At 34.0% G+C, this 20,804-nt stretch overlaps 2 protein-coding genes across 3 annotated transcripts in view; both read left to right on the forward strand.

The window, feature by feature from the left end:
* glsl (glutaminase like) overlaps positions 1-4,366 on the forward strand; it is a 32,198-nt gene extending 27,832 nt beyond the window's left edge. The window contains 4 exon segments of the mRNA XM_056451603.1: positions 1,780-1,872; positions 2,571-2,632; positions 3,671-3,811; positions 3,916-4,366. Of these exon segments, the coding sequence (XP_056307578.1) occupies positions 1,780-1,872; positions 2,571-2,632; positions 3,671-3,811; positions 3,916-4,012 (393 nt within the window). The 3' untranslated portion in view covers positions 4,013-4,366.
* Positions 4,367-6,309: 1,943 nt separating this feature from the next.
* Positions 6,310-20,152, forward strand: sh3gl3b (SH3-domain GRB2-like 3b). 2 transcript variants are annotated; one of them, XM_056452163.1, is made up of 11 exons: positions 6,310-6,593; positions 8,587-8,655; positions 8,757-8,829; positions 12,613-12,756; positions 13,125-13,258; positions 13,858-14,016; positions 16,291-16,394; positions 16,475-16,590; positions 16,687-16,719; positions 16,824-16,898; positions 19,126-20,152. In XM_056452163.1, the coding sequence occupies exons 1-11, from the start codon at positions 6,549-6,551 to the stop codon at positions 19,332-19,334; spliced, it is 1,161 nt and encodes a 386-aa protein (XP_056308138.1). In that variant the 5' UTR covers positions 6,310-6,548; the 3' UTR covers positions 19,335-20,152. The 2 variants fall into 2 exon arrangements, with proteins under 2 accessions (XP_056308138.1, XP_056308139.1); XM_056452164.1 differs by lacking the exon at positions 16,687-16,719 and having other exon boundaries at positions 6,314-6,593.
* Positions 20,153-20,804: the final 652 nt, after the last annotated feature.

Below are 20,804 nucleotides of genomic sequence, written 5' to 3' on the forward strand. Positions count from 1 at the left end.
TAATTTTACAATGTTTATTTTTTTCTAGCCGCACTGAGTATGTCTACGTGGACACCAACAATCCAAATTTAGTTTGATTAATACTCTGATAAAGATTCTACCATGTGAACAGGGATTAATGACTAAAGTCATAATCGAACTGAGCAGAAATTAAATTAAGACATGTGGAGTATGCTGATTTTAGTCGCATTATTGAAGTGCAGGACAGACATGTAAACACCTTAAACTATTACTGTCGTGTAGGATTTTCGCCGCATTTTGCGACAGGATACTCTATACAGACACGGCTGTTTGACAATATTCTTTGCACCTGCCGAGTCAGTGATGGACCACAGATACCGACATCACAAAATGCAGAGGGTTTTTTTTTTCCCATACGACGTGCCGTATCAAATTTCATTAAAACAACACTCTTCCAGCAGTTCATACTCTCATCCAATATCTCATTTGTCATCGGGGCATGCATGAAATGTTCCTGAATAAAAGTGAAAGTGCCAAACTGCAGTTAAAGTCAACAATTTAAAAATGAAACACCCAAAATTATATAAAACTCTGGAGGAAACGTGGGTATCGTGATGATGCAATGATGTTAATCGAATTATGTGCTATAACATGTAAAACGGGATCATGAAAGGAACATTCAAATAGCTCATGTAAACACCTTAATCATATTGTTGTCTTATTCAGATTAAAGCAAATAAATCCATCACTGATGTCCATGTAAACGTAGTCAGTGTTGGTCATAGGATAAACATTTAATTCCTGCAAGTTAACGCACTGAAAAATTTGTTTTGGTAATCTTTAATCAAAATCTTAAACCATTACCTCCTGCAACAAAGCTTCCGCAATTTATAATTATAAATTCATAATAATTTATAAAATTATAATTTGAGGATGTAGATCATTAAAATGTTCCTCTCACTAAGAAATTAATTGTTTCGAGAACTGTTCAGAAAGTTCTCAGGGAAAGAAAGTTTTCATCTATGGGGAAGAAAAGTCTTTTACTTTTCACATACTTTTTAAATACTACATGTCAATTTTATCACATGATGCACCGTATAGATAAAGATTTATGCATATATCGTTTTGTTACTTTTCCCTATTTTCTGTAATCATTAAAATGTCCTAAATATATTGTTAAATGTCTGACATAATGGGAGATGGCCGCCACCGTGTTATTCTGTACTGTAGTGGAGAGAAGAGATATGCTAAATTTACAACATGTTAATTCATCAACTTCTCATAAAATACAATAAAAAAAATTGTGGCTGCTTCGAGTAAATGTTTTAGTTGCCCAAACAATCTGCATCCGATGTGAATATTATTGCCGTCTTCATAGATATCAGCATGTATTTTACAAATTATAAATATTATCTTTTGCTTGTACTTATGTGTATGTTAGTGCCTGAAACCTAAAATAACTAGTATTTAATTGAGAACCATGATAAATTGTCTTAGCAATTAAAAAAAAAAAACTCTGGCTTAGCATGAGCTTTTTGCAGAAAAGCAGATTTGAATTAAGCAGCTGATCATGTGACCCAATAAATGTTCCAATCACACCAGTGTGATCGTATTTGTCAAAGGGTTAAGAGTGATACAAATTTGGTCTTTCTTGGTTCAAAAACATGGATGATGACTCATTCTGCACTATAATGGGCATCCAATTCCATCTCTCTCCCTCCCGCTCTCAATCTGACCAACTTAAAGCCTGTCTAGTAAAAAAATCTAATCTGGTGAAGATGGTGACTAATTATTGTCTGCTTATTATTATTGTCAAAGGAGCTGGTTTCAACTTTCCAGCTGCACAATTTTGACATCAGGACTCCCTTCAGGCAGGTGCTGTGTTACAGACAGTGGAAGGTGGAGTCGGAGGTCTGGTTACTTATTCCATTTATTTGTTTTTTATCCTTTAAATTATTTCACATTCGTATGTACTTAATTTCTTACTTATGCATGTATGTATGTATGTATGTACGTACAGTTGAAGTCAAATTTATTAGCCTCCTGTGAATTTTTCATATTCTTTTAAAGATATTTCCCAAATGATGTTTAACATACCAAAGACATTTTCACAGTAGTTCCTATATTATTTCATTCTGCAGAAAGTCTTATTTCTTGTTGTTTGGCTGGAATAAAAGCAGTTTTTCAACAATTTTAAAGACAATGTTATTAAACCCTTTAGAAATAGTTTTTGATTGTCTGCAGAACACTGTTTTCCTAATCATTCTAACTTGCTTAGTTGAGATAATAACCTAGTTAAGCCTTTAAATTGCACTTTAAGCAGAACACTGGTATCTTGAAAAGTAACTAGTAAAATATTACGTACTGTCATCATGGCAAAGACAAAAGAAATTAGTTTTAAGAAATTAGTCATTATGTTTAATAATGTGTTGAAAAAAAAACTCTTGGGAAATATTTCTTAAAGCTTTAAAATTTCACAGGAGGGAAATAATTTTGACTGTATATGAATGATTTATGTACATTCCTGGTACTGTTGAGGATATGGAAGTATATGAATACAACATTGCTAAAACTATGGAGGTAAATAAATATTTTGTATTGAATTACAGGGGTACCAGATCATGAATGTACTGCTGGCTGCTTATAGAGGGGACCTGGTATCTTTGCGCAGGTAGGGTCACCAAGATGTGTCCATAACAACCAGCAGAAATCATTTTTATTTTTTTTTAAACATTAATAAATAATATCTGAATTATATTTCAATTATAACAAAAACCTTAATTATTATTATTATTATTATTATTATTATTATAACACACCATTTAAAAAGAAAATTATTATGATACCACAATGAAATTATAAGAATATTCTATATTCATTTTATAATTATATTATGATTTGTGTAATAACTTATAACATTGTTTATATATACTTTTTTGTTTTATTAAAATAGCAAATCATTTAGACATTATAATATAATTTCTTTATAGTTTTATTTTAATTGAAAACTTTATGGAGATTAACATTTATTATTAATTTTCTTTAGAAAACAAAACACAAAATGACACTTTCCATGTCATTCAATGACTTGTATTAATAAACAAACAATAATAATTATATTTTAAAATGTAGTAAATTATTTATGTTTTCTGTTAAATTAAGTTTTTACAATTTATTTATATCATATACCTTTTGCATTTTAAATATATTTAATGTATTGTATTAATGGGGCGAAGCAGTGGCGCAGTAGGTAGTGCTGTCGCCTCACAGCAAGAAGGTCGCTGGGTTGCTGGTGGAGTTTGCATGTTCTCCCTGCGTTCGCGTGGGTTTCCTCCGGGTGCTCCAGTTTCCCCCAGGCTGTGGCGACCCCGGATTAATAAAGGGACTAAGCCGACAAGAAAATGAATGAATGAATATTTGTAATAATAAAATGAATATTATTTATATTTGTATTCCTTTATTTGTATTAAATAATAAATTATATTAAATAAAGTATGATACAACAATGTATTTAGATATTGAAATGATATTTCTCGTTTTGCCTTCCATTTCTGTTCAATTTAATTGCAAACGTTGCCATATTTTTCTTCATATACATTCTTCAAAACGAAATGTAAAATCTTTATATCTGATTTTTTTTTCCAATCTAACTCTAAATGGCCACTAAACCTGTATAGTGAATTACAGTGAATTGATTCCTCTCTTGCAGGTACCTTCTGTCAGGAGCAGATGTGAATGCAGTGGACTACGATGGACGTTCAGCGCTGCACGTCGCCGCCTCTGAGGGCCGTCTGGATGTCATCAGGTTCCTGGTGGAAAACGCAGGAGCAAACTGTCATCTCAATGACAGGTAACACTGTCAAAGTCATGCATAATGTGAATATTACAACACTGCTGTGCTGAACTTACCATCCTGGTCAGCAGAAATAATGTATTCCATGTTGATGTTCACAGGTGGGGAAAAACTGCCTTACAGGAGGCCATGAGATGCAATCAAGAGCCTGCCATCCAGTTTCTAAAGAAACACACAGATTATGAAGAGAGTTTATGATTACTCATAACCCACTAAGTGCGTTTATTTTCAAGATTTGATATTTAAATTTGAGATATGAAGAATGTTATAAAAAAGCAACAGAGGCTGGGATGGAAAACATCAGTGTGTTGGCAAAAGTCCCGGAAAGCCACTCACTGCTTCTTAAGAATCACAGATAGAGATTGAAACCGTGGATTCTCAATATATGCTTCAACAGCATGTGTTTACTCACAACGTTATGAATGAATCTGTACAAATGTGGTCATTTTTTTGCTGTTGCTGTAGGGTAAACAACTGAGTAAACAACAGTGGCGTGTGTTCACTGGATAAGGGTATTTTTATATATTTGTAATAAATGTAATGTCCCAGCAAGTTGATGCATGTTTTATCAGCAATGAAAACACTTGTGCTGCTTTTTTTTTGAGAAAGAACTTCATTTATTTGAAATGGAATATTTTATAATGTTAAAAATATATCTCATTTCGCTTTAGATTTTTCCTGAGCAAGATCATTTTTTTTACTTCCAATCTGAACTATATCGCATTTTCTACAAATATATTAAGCAGTGTATAAACAGTTTTTAACAATGATAATAACAAGAAATGTTTTTCAAACCACTTTTGATTTTCTGTTCTGAATTTTGATTTGAAAATATTTTAATTGTTTTTAAAAATAGCATTTGGTGAGATATACAGTGCTCAGCACGAATAAGTACACCCCTCACAAATCTATATTTTACATTCGTATTTTTAATAGGAAACTATACAATATTATGCATTCATTTATTTTATTTTCGGCTTAGTCCCTTTATTAATCTTATCAATTTATTAATCTTATCAAGTTTATATCAACAACATATAAACTTATCAAGCATATGTTTTACACAGCGGATGCCCTTCCAGCTGCAACCCATCACTGGGAAACCCTCATACACTCTCATTCACACACATACACTACGGACAATTTAGCTTACCCAATTCACCTATAGCGCACGTTTATGGACTTGTGGGGGAAACCGGAGCACCCAGAAGAAACCCACGCCAACACGGGGAGAACATGCAAACTCCACACAGAAATGCCAACTGACCCAGCTGGGGCTCGAACCAGCGACCTTCTTGCTGTGAGGCGATTGTGCCACCGTGCTGCGTATACAATATTATATTTGTGCATATACATTAGATTAGTCAGTACTGAAGCCAAATCTGGAGCTATCTAACAAAATAACTTCTATAACGGTCCAAAAACTTACAATCAAATTTATATGTTATAGAAAAATATTAAATACAAATTTTAAAAAGAGGAAAAATCAAGAGAAGCAAAAAATTGAATTTTTTTTTTAAATTTTGCAGGTTGTAATTGTTTTTTGCAATATGCTTGAATTTAATTGTATTATGTTTCAATTTCTAAATATGTTTTTTTGACTAAACTATAATTTTATTAAAATATATGTTTAATAAATATGTTTTGTTTAAATGCACCAAGATACATTGCTTATATTCACTGAGACATGGATAAAAATATTCATTTTCAAAATGGGGTGTACTCAATTATGCCGAGCACTATTTTATATACATGACAATACAATATTAATGAAAAGTATAGTATTTATTAGATTTGTCTAAGTTATATTTGTAACTGAACATGAGCATACATGACCTGGGACATGACAATTCAGCTACTTGGACTGAAATTAGAGAAAATATTTTAAATTTAATTGAATTTAGAGCATTATCATTTTGGAAATGGGATAATCCCATCAGACAAGTTTTAAAGAATTTTTTTAATTGCATTTTTAAATATTCTGTACCATGTAATGCCTTACGGATAGTAGGAATGACCCAATCTTTTTTCAGAAATTTGCATTATTAATTGACAATTGTAATATTGCAGAAGTAAAAGAAAACACTTTTTTTTTTAAATATATAAAAATACAAAGCTGTAATCAAATTATTTCATAATAATACTTCATTCAAATAGGTGTTACCTTCGATAATAAAAGTGAAAGTCTAGGCTATTCCAAACTTTTAACTGCCACTGGTAAGATCATTTTGACCATTCAGTTTATTATTTTGAGCATTAGGTCATTACATGGCGTTTAATTTGACAACTTACACCAATATCGATGTGTATATGAAATGTAGGCTATTTACTGTTATTAGTCGAGACTTAAATGGCTTCCTTCATTAAAGTAAAAAGTGTGACAACTAGCCCCAGTCTTCCCCATAGGCTAGTTATTTATGGCAATTTTCAGAATACAGTCCTAAAGTAGGCTAACACTGTCCTACATCTCCACAACTGTCCTCTGTCTCACCTTCTCGTGAAATGTTTGCGGCAGTAACCGATGACTGACCTCCAGGACCGTCGGAGCTGCAGGATCTCAGCACTGCTCCTCCAATCAAATCTGGGCAGCGTCCCAAGGTGCAAAATAACAGTATACATTGCGACGGACGGAAGAGGGTGGAGAGAGCAATGTGGACTCGCGGGCAGAGATAGCTAATACACCGACCGAGCCATCCCGACTCGACGGTCCATGGGACACATTTAAGGACGAAGAATGTCAGTGGCCGGGTTTAAGAAACAGTTTCACAAAGCTAGTCAGGTAATACGAGCGTTTGTCTGACGGTGCAAACAATATGTATTTTATTTCGCATGCCGTTGGTTTTTAGTAATACAACATAACTTAGATAGCACACACGATGTCTATACTTGGCGCTTTTTAAGAGTTTTGGTACTTTTGTGACATACTGCGTTTGTTGGGAGGACGCAATCTCAGTTTGATTCGTGAATGATTTTTTTTCTTTTGAGTCGGATCTTTCCATTGAATCAGATTCAGTGAAATTTGAATCGGTTCCCAGGTGATGATGAACAATAATGTTTAGCACTGCACATGAGGGTGAAGTGTTTTCCCCCCATAAATTAACCAGTTTCCTCCATTCTTTTCGAAAATTAAGAATATTAGTAATAGTGTAACCATGATTTTGGCACGTTTTAACTTTTGTAATGGTCATGTTTTAGCTAGTTCTCTGGTTTTAAATAAATTGCAAGCCTATAATTTTTTTCACTAAATCGTATAGCCACAGAGTAAGAATTATTTTGACTGTTAAAATCACTGCAATCAATTAGGCTATTTCGTGGTTGGATTTATTAAAATGAAGGAAAATAGCCTATAGCATTGTAATTTTACAAATTTTTTGGCCTACAGGTTTAACTAAAGTTAGGTTAATTCTGAAATTTATTTAAATTTCACAGAATCTTGTGATCATTGTAAGCTTATTAAAACGGGCAAAAGTTATTTTTTATATTAATTTAAGTCTTGTACATCAAGAAAATAATCCTAAATGGGCTATTTTCAAATATAACACTGTTATTGTTAAAAAGGTAGTTAGTAATCTATTCAAAACAAAACAATACTCCAAATCTGTTTTGAATCGATTCATTAAAACGTTGTGTTCGAACGAACCGATTCGCTGACAGTAGTGAGACTTTCCCTTCATTCTTTTCAATCTTTCTCTGTTTGCCCGATGTAGAGCAACTGTATCCAATCGTGTGTGACCTGATGTGATGACCTAGTTAATAATGAATAGTCTCACTGTTCAGAACTATCATGTAATGACAGAAACTGAGGATGTTGGGAAAGGGAAATTAGATTATAGGAAATGTTTTGTTTTTGCTCAAAATGGACTTGTGCTACTTTCACTTTATTTAATCAAACATATCCTTTTCACATTGTGTTGCTGAATTGGTGTTGTTACTGCAGAGCTAAACATGCTAATATAAAAACTAGCAAAGCTACACCAGGGTGTTGTCTGTTTCTTGAATCCAAAGTCCACTACTATCTGATAATGTTTTGGGTTTATGGTGGATAATAAAAGCTGGAATTTCTAATGAAGCCTCACTCCTAGAGGTTTTGTTTACAGTGTTTGGGAAAGTTTCTTGGTCTCCAAGCCAGCATAAGTATGTTTTCCAAGGTCACATTCTTTCAATTCACTCACCGCGGTCTGAATCCTCTTAAGTGTTTGGGAAGTATTGGCTGAAGGACTGACTTTTATAAACACTTTGGTGTATGAACCGCAGGAAACAGATGCTCAGTAATCACAATGTGTTAAAATAGGCACGGCTTGTGGATTTCCGGGTTTTGTTTGAAATGTTGTTGGATCGATTCATGGGTTATCATGTCATTGTGCAAGGATTGTTATTAATCTTTAGAGATAATTATTAGCCAGCTCTCTTTGTTCTTAATATTGTATCTTGCATGTTATGAAGAATCATATGTGTCGACATAATAAAAGGAATAAAACTTTAGGGTGTACAGTTTTTAAATAAATATGTTTAAATTTGTAATATGAGAATGCTTTTTTAAGAAAATGTTACAAGAAAATGCTATTTCTGTTTTCTGTTTCTGCTATTTTTGTTTTGCTTTTTTTGCTTCAAACAATGAGAATTGCTGTTTCTTTGGCTTTGTTTGTGGAATTGTGAGCAATTTATGAGTGAAAATTGCCTTTACGCCACTGTCTTTTCAGTGCGCATTTTTGTCAAGCCCACACTACAAAAAGAAAAACAACCTTTTTTCCCCTCTCTGATTATGCTTACAGTTGCTAAAAGAAAAGATCAATGGCGTTGAAGGAACAAAACTGGATGAGGAGTTCCTCAGCATGGAAAGGGTATAAATAAATAATTCAATACAATGAAGAAAACATTTATTTAAAATATGAAAGCACCTTACCATCTTTTTATTGTCTGTATATTGATTGTTTTGTTGTAGAAAACTGAAATTACCCACAAACTCATTCTTGATATTGTTCCAAAAACGATTGGATATCTTCAGCCGAACCCAGGTATCTATCTATTTAACAATAGACCATTTTGAGGGTTGTAAACAAAAACAATGGTCCCAACGTACTTCCTGTTTTACATTTTTTTAATTTCTACAGCTTCCAAGAATCCCAAAAAATCCCTATATTGATAAATAATGCTATGATAGCTGTTTTAACATGAAGTTATGATTGAATTTCCTCTTGTTACAGTTATGAAATAGTTTGATAACAAGCAGGAAATGTTCATGGGCCAATGACATCAACACATTGAATTGGTCTATAAAGGTCATTGTTAAGACCTTTAAGTGTCTTCCCGCAAAAATTACTGCATTTTCATGCACATTTCAATTTTAAGCTTCTTGGCTTTTAGTTTATTGTAAAGAAAACATCCAAAATACACTTAAGTAGGGCTGCACAATATATCGTTTCAACATTGATATCACAATGTGTGCATCTGCAATAGTCACATTGCAAGATCTGCAATGTTGAGTCTGACTTATAGTTGACCGGGAGCTACATAACACATGTGGTTTGTAGACTCACTGCTAAGTTTAACTATAATAGAGCGAGTACATAATTTGCATGTGTTTTAAGGCCTGTGACATTTTAGAACAGTGGTGTAACAAAGATTTATCGTATTTAATTAATTGTACGATTTATGCAAAAAAGAAAGTTTTTCTTACTTAGAATATCTACATTTCAAAGCAAAAAGATCATTTTACTTACCCCATTGGCAGATAATTTTGCACGTTTTCAAGAAAAACTGGGTGAAAATGAAACAATATTTTACTTGATCTAAGAATTTTTAGACATTTGGACTACAAAGGAGACAAAGTACGAAAAGCATTTTTTGCATTGAGATGTTTTTCCATTTCTGTACTTCAGTGCTGTTAGACTTTCAATAAAACCTTCAAATATTGCTTTTCAGACCAATTTCATGGACCTGTATCATAATATTTATAATAATTCCTTACATTTATTTAGCACTTATAGGACACTCAAAGTGCTTTACACATTTTTTTGGGGGGGGATCTCCTCAACCACCACCAGTGTGCAGCATCCACCTGGATTACGAGACAGCAGCCATATTGTGCTAGACTACACATGACACACCAGCTGATTGGTGTAGAGGAGACAGAGTGATGAAGCCAATTATGATATGGGGATGGTTAGAAGGCCATGATGGACAGAAGCCAGTGGGCAACTTTGACCAGGATGCCGGGGTTAATCCCCTAGTCCTTTTCGAAGGACATCCTGAGATTTTTTTAATGACCACAAAGAGTCAGGACCTCAGCTTAATGTCTCATTTGAGAGATGGTGCTCGAAGACGGTTATCACTGAAAAACAAAATATTGCAGTATCAGATTTTTCCGATATCGTGCAGTCCTGCTTTTAAGTGTGTCTTTTGTCACACGTTATGCATTTTTGTCTGTAGGTTTCAATTAAAATACATATTTCTCCTGCACCGAGCCATAAATCTCCACTTCAAGAACTTTAACATACACCAAACTGCACTGTTTCATACCTGCATTCTGATTTTTTTTTGTTTTGTTCATATAGTGTATTTTATTATATATGTAAGATTGTTTAAATGTATTTTCTAAACTACAGAGTTATAAAAATAGAGATTTTTAACCTGAATTCATCCAATTTTCAGATTTTTGGCTTGAAATACTTGCAAATTAGTGCATATTTAACGAATTGAAGTGCATTTTTGTTTAAATGTTTAATTGTAACATTTAAGAAAGGTTGTAATTAGGCATGGGCGGGTATAGGAGTCTGATGGTATGATAACTGTGGATAAATTTCACAGTATTGTGGTTACTGCTCTAAAATGTTAGAATTTTTTTAAGGGGTTTTTCACCTTTATTGGGATAGGACAGTGGAGGTTTTACAGAGAGGAAAGTGTGGGGAGCAGAGATAGGGGAGGGATCGGCAAAGGACTTCAAGCCAAGAATCGAACTCGGATCGTTGTGAGCACCTTGGTGCTATGTGTCTACGCTCTAACTGCTCTAAAATAAGTTCTTTTTAAACGTTTGGATAAAAAACAAAAAAAAAATGTCCTCTTTGAACACAGTTTATTTTATTTTGAGAAACTTTTGAAATATTTTGGAGCAGTAAACACGTCAGGCTAAATAATGTAAATGAATTATTGACTTCTGCTGTCTTCATTTGTTTCCAAAAACAGATTTCTTAACAATTTAAATCAGCATCTTTGCATATCTTTTCTGCGGGAGATACCGTTGTCCTAAAAAACAAAACAAAAACGTAAATAAAAAAATCACATACCTCAGGAACGGTATAGCAGAAAACTTTAGCGGTTTTAAAACCTTGACTTTTCCAAACCGTGGTATACCTTGAAAACGGTTATCATCCCATGCCTACTTGTAATACAAAAAAGTTTGCAATTCTTAGTCTAATTGATTAACTGTGGAAGTATGGTCATAACTATTAATTGTTTTACTCTCTTCACCTGCAGTGTCTTGAATTAAAAAATAGTTCACCCAAAAATGAAAAATATTCCACAATTTACTCTCCCTCAAGGCATCCTTGCTGTATTTTACTTTCTTCTTTGAGACGAACACTGTTGGAGTAGTTAAATTTTTTTAATCCGAGTTCCCTATGCTGTATAATTGTATTGGGTAATAACCAGATTTTGAAGCTCCCCAAAGTGCATAAATCTGTCCTAAAACGAATACATATGACATCAGGGGGCTAATGTATGCCTTATGAAGCAGATCCATGCATTTTTGTTGCAAAAAATAGTTGTAAAAATTTAATGATTCGCATTCCTGATGAAGTTATGAATAATATTAGCATGAATGTGAGGTTCTGTGAAAAGACGCGTCTCACTAGAATCATTTACCACGCAGTTTGCTTACCACAAAAGATGATGACGAACAAGAAATCTAATTTGCGTAGGATTACTGTATAATATTATACAGTATTTGACTCTCACTGTTCTGCTACGAATGCATCTTGCATCATGCATCATACTGTACGTCAAGTCAGAGATCAGCTGTGCATTTGGACATTTAGTGATTTAGGCTTATTATCATTTAAAAAATGACAACTATTTTTGTTGCAAAAACACATCAGTCTGCTACATAAGACATGTGTTAACTTACCTGGCAAGCCTGTCACAATAATCAATATATTGACTTATCACACAACACATGGACATGACCATTTCTGGTGATTCAATATATATTGCCAAAACAAATGACCAATTCTAGCAACACTTTAGCTGATTGTGCAACATCTCTATCTCTATTGGAGGTGTCTGTGTCAGTATGGATAAAAACACTATAGTATTTACTATAAATACTTCAGTATATTTTTATGTGGGTGTCTGACAATTGAAAATAGATCTGGTAGCAGATATCACAGCCTCTGTTATGTTTTATCTGGCACTTTTTTTGTAAACATTTATTATTATTTATTTAGGACTCTTAAATGACCATAAACAAAAAAAATATATTCTTAAGAACAAAATATTATGTGTACCTGCATTGTGATGATATTATATTGTCATCCTGGCATTATATTATGGGTGGCATAAGATGGTCTTAAAATTACAGTAATATCGTTTATCGCAATATATTTTGGTGCAATATAGTCAGAATAAACATTTAAAACTAGTCTTACTGGGATTGTCTGACAGAAGAAAGTCATTTACACTGAGTATGGCTTGAGGGTGAGTAAATTCTAGGGTCATTTAAATTTTTTTGGGTGGTCTGTTCCTTTAAAATGTGCTTCATTTACTACTTGAATGGGATTTATGCATTGTTTGTTCTTTTTAAGCTTACAGGGCAAAGCTCAGCATGCTCAGCACGGTGTCCAGAATCCGTGGACATGTAAAGGCAGTGGGTTACCCTCAGACAGAGGGCATTCTGGGAGACTGCATGCTGCAATACGGCAGTGAGCTCGGAGCTGAGTCTGGCTTTGGTATGTTTTGAGACATGGAATGAAACTCATTGATTGCTGTGTTACCTCTTTAAAAAGATAGTTCACTTCACTCAAAAAAGGAAAATACTGTCATCATTTACTCACACTTCACTTGTTAAAAACTGAGTTTAGAGAACACTAAAGAAGATATTTTGAAGAATGCCGGTAGCTGACACCCATAGCCTTTTCATTTCCTACTATGGAATTTGATGGGTTCCAACAACCAGCATTCTTCAAAATATCTTTTTTGTATTCAACAGAAGAATGAAACCTTTGAAGGTTTAAAACCACATGATGGAGTGTAAATAATGAGGTAATTTTCATTATTGGGTGAGCTATCACTTTAAACTACATTTGAACTATTGTAGGTTTTGCTCTGCTTGAAATGGGAGAGGCATTGAAACAAGTCGCCCAGGCCAGAGATTGTATGGACGTCCGAGTGAAACGAGCCTTCATTGATCCTCTGCAATCCCTGCAACATAAAGAACTGAAGGAAATTGGGGTTAGTCTTGTATATAATGCTGCAAATTGTATTTTTTAATGATCCTTCCTGGCTAATATTTAGATAAATGAACAGATCTGTCATTTTGCTGATGTGTTAAAGTATAGTTCACAGAAAAAATGAATTATTTTGTTAAATACAAAAGAAGATATTTTGAAGAAAGCTGGAAACTGCTCATTTTCCTTCAGCTTAGTCTCTTATTTATCAGTGGTCAGCACAGCGGAATGAACCGCCAACTATTCCATATGTTTTACGCAGCGCAGCCATTCCAGCCGCAATCCAGTACTGGGAACCCATTGAGTTTCAAAGTATTTGTTTTTCCTACTATGGAAATCAATAATTACAGGTTTTCAACTTTCTTCTTTTGTGTTCAACAGAAGTATGAAACTCATAAATGATTGGAACCACTTGGGTGTGAGTAATTAATAGTACATTTGAATTTTTATGTGAACTATGTCTTTAAATCCACAAAATGAATGCGTCAGTGCTATGACTATGATGTGAAGTGTAATCTGTGCATGTAAAAGGAAAAAAAGACATAGATTTTTGTTGTAAATGATGATGTAACTGTAGCTTTGCTCCTTTATTCTGGTTGTCAGTTTCATTTGAGAAAACTTGAAGGTCGGCGTCTGGATTTTGATTACAAGAAGAGACGTAAAGGAAAGATTGCAGACTCTGAAATTAAGAAAGCGTTCGAGAAGTTTGAAGAATCCAAAGAAATGGCTGAAAGATGCATGTTCAATCTCCTAGAGAGAGATGTAAGTAATACAAGTATAAATTATATATTTTTTCACATTGTGTGTGTAGAGTATATGTAAATGTTTGTGGATTTACAAATTACAAAAGAAGTAAATAATATTAATACAGTACTATTATGATGAGATAACTATTTTATTATAGTATAACATTTTTAGATTTTGTATACATTCAATTTAAATATATTTTTATATGAAATATGTGTCTACATTTTAACAAAAACTAAAGGCAGAGTTTGCCAGTGGTGAATAATTTCAGGCTTGACTATATATATAAATGAGTATATCCCTCACATATCTTTCTTTTAGATTAATATTTTATATAGCATTCTTTACAATAATCTACACTCACTGGCCACTTTATTAGGTACACCTTACTAGTACCGGGTTGGACCCCATTTTGCCTTCAGAACTGCCTTAATCCTTCGTGGCATAGATTCAACAAGGTACTGAAAATATTCCTCCGAGATTTTGGTCCATATTGACATGATAGCATCACACAATTGCTGCAGATTTGTCAGCTGCACATCCATGATGCGAATCTCCCGTTCCACCACATCCCAAAGGTGCTCTATTGGATTGAGGTCTGGTGACTGTGGAGGCCATTTGAATACAGTGAACTCATTGTCATGTTCAAAAAACCAGTTTGAGATGATTTGCGCTTTATGACATGGCGCGTTATCCTGTTGGAAGTAGCCATCAGAAGATGGGTACACTGTGGTCATAAAGGGATGGACATGGTCAGCATCAATACTCAGGTAGGCTGTAGCGTTGACACTACATGTTTAATTGGTACTAATGGGCCCAAAGTGTGCCAAGAAAATATCCTCCACACCATTACACCACCACCACCAGCCTGAACCTTTGATACAAAGCAGGATGGATCCATGCTCTTATGTTGTTGATGCCAAATTCTGACCCTACCATCCGAATGTCACAGCAGAAATCGAGACTCATCAGACCAGGCAACGTTTTTCCAATCTTCTATTGTCCATTTTTTTTGAGTTTGTGCGAACTGTAGCCTCAGTTTCCTGTTCTTAGCTGACAGGAGTGACACCCGCTGTGGTCTTCTGCTACTGTAGCCCATCTGCCTCAACGTTTGACGTGTTGTGCATTTAGAGATGCTCTTCTGCAGACCTCGGTTGTAATGAGTGGTTATTTGAGTTACTGTTGCCTTTCTATCAGCTTGAACCAGTCTGGCCATTCTCCTCTGACCACTGGCATCAACAAGGCATTTGCGTCTGGCTTTTGGCCCACAGAACTGCCGCTCACTGGATATTTTCTATTCTATTTCTGACCATTCTCTGTAAAGCCTAGAGATGATGGTTGTGTGTGAAAATCCCAGTAGATAATCAATTTCTGAAATACTCAGACCAGTCCGTCTGGCACCAACAATCATGCCACGTTCAGTCACTTAAATCACTTTTCTTCCCTATTCTGATGCTCAGTTTGAACTTCAGAAGATCCTCTTGACCATGTCTACATGCCTAAATGCATTGAGTTGCTGCCATGTGATTGGCTGATTAGAAATTTGTGTTGAGCAGTTGGACAGATGTCCCTAATAAAGTGGCCGCTGAGTGTATTTGTGCATATACATTGGATTGGTCTGTACCAAAACTGGAGCTAATCTAACAAAATGACTTTAGATCGCAGTTCTAAAAGGAGTACACCCAAATTAATATGTTAGGGGAAAATATTAAATAATAATATAAAATAATAATAAATATGAAATAATTAAGAGAAACATAAACATATCACATTTAGTTTATTTTTTGGCCAATATCATTTGAAATTAAGTTTGTTATAATTTTTCTATTTATAAAGATGTTAAGCTCCCAAACTCTCATTTTAATGGATATATTCAATTCAATTCAATTCACCTTTATTTGTATAGCGCTTATACAATGTAGATTGTGTCAAAGCAGCTTCACATAAAAGGTCACAGTAAATAGGAACAGTGTAGTTCAGTTTGTAGTGTTTAAGTTCAGTTCAGTTTAGCTCAGTTCAGTGTGGTTTAATAATCACTACTGAGAGTCCAAATGCTGATATAACTGTTTAATAAAACTGTTTAATGATTTATTTAAAATATTCGTTTTCCAAAGGTGGTGTTCTCATTTATGCTGAGCACTGTATACATACTATATAACTATTAACTTTTAAAGCTATATAGTATGTAATTTAAATATAATAGTAATATTATAATAATCATTTGTGTTTAATTAGTATGATTTGTGTTTATTTCTTTTTATAAGTCATAAATGTATCATTTTGTTATAGGTCCAGCGGATGCAACACCTCTCAGGTCTTTTAGAAGCAGTAATAGACTATCACCGCCAGTCAAGTCAGATTCTGGAAAACCTCAGGAGTAATTTACAGACCAAGTTAGTTTTATCCATAAACATTAGATTCCTCAGACTTTCCTCTCATTTAATCTGCCTTCTTTTTTCTCTCCTGTGTATAGGATAAGAGACACAAGCAATAAGCCCAAAAGGGAATTTGCATCTAAATCAGTTGCGAGCACAGTGTGCTATACGGATATTTATGGATTTTCCACATGCTCATCCGGACAGTCATCAGGTGTGAAATTATGTGATTTGATTTCATTAAACATGAACTGTTTACGAAGAGTTTGTGAATTCATTGCGAGCTGAAATGCTGTATTATGTATCACAGATACTGAAATTACTGAAGCTTTGAGTGAGAAATGTAAGTCACTGTTAATGTGATGCACAAACTCACTCTGTTTATTTGGCAGATGCGAGTATCCCAGCTTTTCTTTACCACTAATGTCTTTATTCTTGCTTTACCAGATGCTCCAGTTGTGGTTCACCATCCTGATCAAGTCACCATTAAAACTCCAACAACAGACAAACCAGCAAGCATCAGTAAGTAGATCAGTCTGAGTGCTTTTATTAATTATGGGTGCATTGAAATTATCAAAATGACGGTAAAGAAAAGCAATGCAAAACAGTAGGACAGATTAAAATTTTGAATAAATGCTTGTCTTTTCTTTTAAACCACATCAAAGAACACTGAAAGAAATTGCGATGTTTTCAACAAAGTGATTTGTTAGTAATGATTTATGAAGGATCATGAGACATTGAAGACTTGAATGATGCTGAATATTCAGTTTTGCGTAACAGGAATAGATTTTATTTTAAAATCTAAAACTAAATTGTAATAAATACAACATTAAATTGTAATAATATTGCACAAGTATGGTGTTTTTTACTGCTATTTTTTTATCAATATTTATGAATATAAGAGCGCTAGAAATAGTACAGAATCTTCTTTTTATTTTTGCATATATTTTACATAATAATTTTTTTTTTACATTTTACACCTGTTTACTAGAACATTAAAGAGGTACTTCAACATTTGTTTTCTGTATTTGAAAGTATATCAGATTTCACAGCAGTCTGATGATTACTGTATCACCAGAATAACTTGCTTACAGAACAGTTTTTATGAGTGATAAAACATTAATAGCCAATTAGAACAAATTTTTTTTAAGACTGTAAAACATACAACATCGGGTAAGAACACGTAAACAAAAACTGGTTAAGATATCTATCTATATATGAGCAAAATCACAAGAGTAGCAGTGCGATATGACTGTATATTGTCACTGGTGTGTTGCCTTAGTGTCCCACCAGTGATGATATACAGCCATATTGCACTGCTACTCATGTGATATTGCGTTTATACAACAGTTTGATGGCATAATCCTGGATATAAAAATGAAAATCAAACACGGAGAGTCTAAAAAAATACTTTTGTATGAGGAACTACATTCTTCCGCCTTGCATTCACATCTGCAGCTGACGTCAGAGCAGCAGAGGCCGTTACTAATTTACCAATGTCACTTTAGAGCTAGTATTTGAATGATTCTCTAGCACAATGTCTCAAATGATGACAAAACAGGTGACTTTGCTTACATTTTAAGATTATAAGGCTGAACAGCATAAAATGCCATTAGTCTTTAGAGATTTCCCAGTTTTTCTGTTTTAATCGGGGGATCACAATAATTAACCCCAAAAAACCAAAGCAAAGCAGTCACTACCAGATTACTGTTGTGTTTCACAATAAGAAAAAATGCTAAACACATGCGGGCATTTCTTCTTTCTTTCTTTTTACTGAACTAGTCTGCCATAACAAAAACAGGAGACGCGTTAGAAACAAACAGATGGCCAACCAAAAAGTAACTCAGGGTAATCTAAAGAGTGGCCAATACAAAATATTCCTGATATGCGAGTCCAATCTCACACTCAACACACTACAATTACTATGGTATAAATACAGCACTGCAACATACGGAGGAGAGAGATCGACTTAAAATGTCACTCACCATTTTTATAATGTTTTGATCAGCTGTAGTTTAAAAATACATAGATGTTTTCTCCTCTAAGGGCTTATTATGGGGTCTCTGTTACCATCTTGCGGATGGACGTCAAGACACGCACCACTGCCGTAAAATGCACCCCCTCTAAAATGTGCATCTATTAACTGAAATTGATTTTTAAAATTAGAATCATAGAGTTATGACACTAATGAGAGGGACTGAGGTGAGTTTCATGAATGAACCCTACCCTTATAGAATACATATAAATAAATAAAGATTGACTTTAAATACAATACCAATGGGATTAAGTAAATTGTTTAATGTGTGCTTTAGTTTAAAACAGCAACAACGAAGTTATGTGTTCCATGTAGCGAAAATGTCTGTTTAAAACCCACCAAAAAGCCTAATTTTTGGCTACACTACAGTTAATATTATTATTGTACATTTATTTGTAAACCTAGTGCGTTTTAAAATGCATTTCACTTCTTGTGCTTGCTTTATCCATCAAAATAATAATCATTTTACATTTTAATCAATTGTGGCCTTAAATGTACACTGAGAATGTTATGAAAGTCTATAAAGGGGTGCATTTTGCAGCAAGGGTGTACATTATTTTGCAGTACATGAGATAAAAATGAGGATGAAACAAGAACTGTTTTCATATCTAAACTAAAAACTGGAATGTGTCTGTGCAGTGTTTAATTTAAAATGACCTTAAGCTTGTGAAAAAAGCTGCTTAAATAAACATGATTTTCCTTCATGTGTGCTAGATGATAGGGCTCCCCCCCTGGATCAGCCCTGCTGTCGGGCACTGTACAGTTTCCAGGCAGAAAACCAGGGCGAGCTGGGCTTTAAAGAGGGCGACATCATCATTCTGACCAGCCATATAGATGAGAACTGGTATGAAGGGATGATCAGAGGCCAGTCTGGCTTATTTCCCATGAACTACGTCAAAGTCCTTGTACCTCTGCCACAGTGACAACCACAGGACACAGCTGGACAACATGAACATCTCCAGTTTTTGGACATTAAAAAGCTCTGGTTATGTGATGATAAGGTTAATATGTGAAGCACTTCTGAGCCCTTGCTGTATATTTATCTGTATTATTACTATGCAAAGTTACGTATCCTGCCTTTTTGATGATTTTTTACGAATCTCTCAAGATGTTAAATAATTACACTGTTGTATTAACGTCTTAAACATTTAATGGCATCCAAACACTAAATTCCTTCTCAGGACTGATTCTTTCTATCCATATTGATTGTTCAGTCCTTTGTCTTTATCAAAAATAAGTCCTAGTGTGCACTGCATTAATATGCTACCGTTTATATCTATTGTTTTTGCTAGGAATGTTGGATCTTATTTAAAATAAACTATATTTACTGGTTATTAACAAGCACTGCAGTCTTATGAACTGTCTGCGAGGTGTTTAGTAAAGGGATAGTCCACTCAAAAAAGATGTTAAATTTCTCACTCTCTGGCTATCCAATATGAGGGTCACATTTTTAAGTAGAACATTAAAAATGTTTTTAGCTGACATTGTGGTCTTTTGTCCTTCTTAAAATGCCAACAGCTAAAAAAAAAGTTAACAACTACCAGTATCTGGCAAAAACAACAAAACATATACAGGCAAAACTAAATAAATGACTATGGCTCTTGAAGATACATGCTTATGAGCTGAAATGAGTGGACAAATGTTAATGTATATTCACGTGCAAACTCACATGCGAGCTAACACTATTTGTTTACCACAATGTTATGTGCAGCATACATAATAAACACGAGGAAAAATACAACGTACATGTTCTCCATCTTTGTTGTAGACAATGTCAGTTTGTCTTGCGATTAAAGGTATAGTTTACCCCAAAAGGCAAATTCTGTCATTGTTTACTGTTCTTTTGGGTAAGGTTTGAGCCAGTTTGAGATTTTTTTTGTTTTTTTTGTTCTGTTGAACAAAAATAAAACATTAAACAATGTTAGAAACCTGTAACCAATAGGCTAGCTAGCCCTATGGATGTCAATTGTTACCCTTTTTTCGCTTTCTTCAATATATCTTTTATGTCTGACTAAACAAAAAACAGTCTATTGTGAAATAAGTCAAGGGTGATTAATGACAGAATATCTTTTGGGCTACAGTGTACTGTTAGAAAAAAAGACCTACAGTGTACAAGACCTACAGTGTACTGTTAGAAAAAAATTCTTTTTGTTTTGCATGTATATATTTTTGACCCTCAAATAGCCAGTGACTTGATTATTAATAATCAATCACTGACCGTTTCTTCATCTAGACGTATTTAATATTCACCTGAATGATAGAAATCAATACAACGTAAATAGATTGATGAAGATGGTGAGTAAATTGACATAACATTTTCAATTTGGCAAAGTTTGCCACAGAAACCGCATGATTAGCAGTTGTCGAATTTTGCGTTGTTGTAAATCCCAATG

This window comes from Danio aesculapii, chromosome 25 (genome assembly GCF_903798145.1).
Source record: "Danio aesculapii chromosome 25, fDanAes4.1, whole genome shotgun sequence".
Classification (NCBI taxonomy): domain Eukaryota; kingdom Metazoa; phylum Chordata; class Actinopteri; order Cypriniformes; family Danionidae; genus Danio; species Danio aesculapii.

Bases quoted from the DNA above. Each gene is read 5' to 3' on its own strand.
- sh3gl3b (XM_056452163.1), top strand. From the start codon at position 6,549: ATGTCAGTGGCCGGGTTTAAGAAACAGTTTCACAAAGCTAGTCAG. The intron at 8,656-8,756 runs GTATAAATAAAT...GTTTTGTTGTAG, and splicing joins AGTTCCTCAGCATGGAAAGG to AAAACTGAAATTACCCACAA. The intron at 16,591-16,686 runs GTGTGAAATTAT...TATGTATCACAG, and splicing joins CTCATCCGGACAGTCATCAG to ATACTGAAATTACTGAAGCT.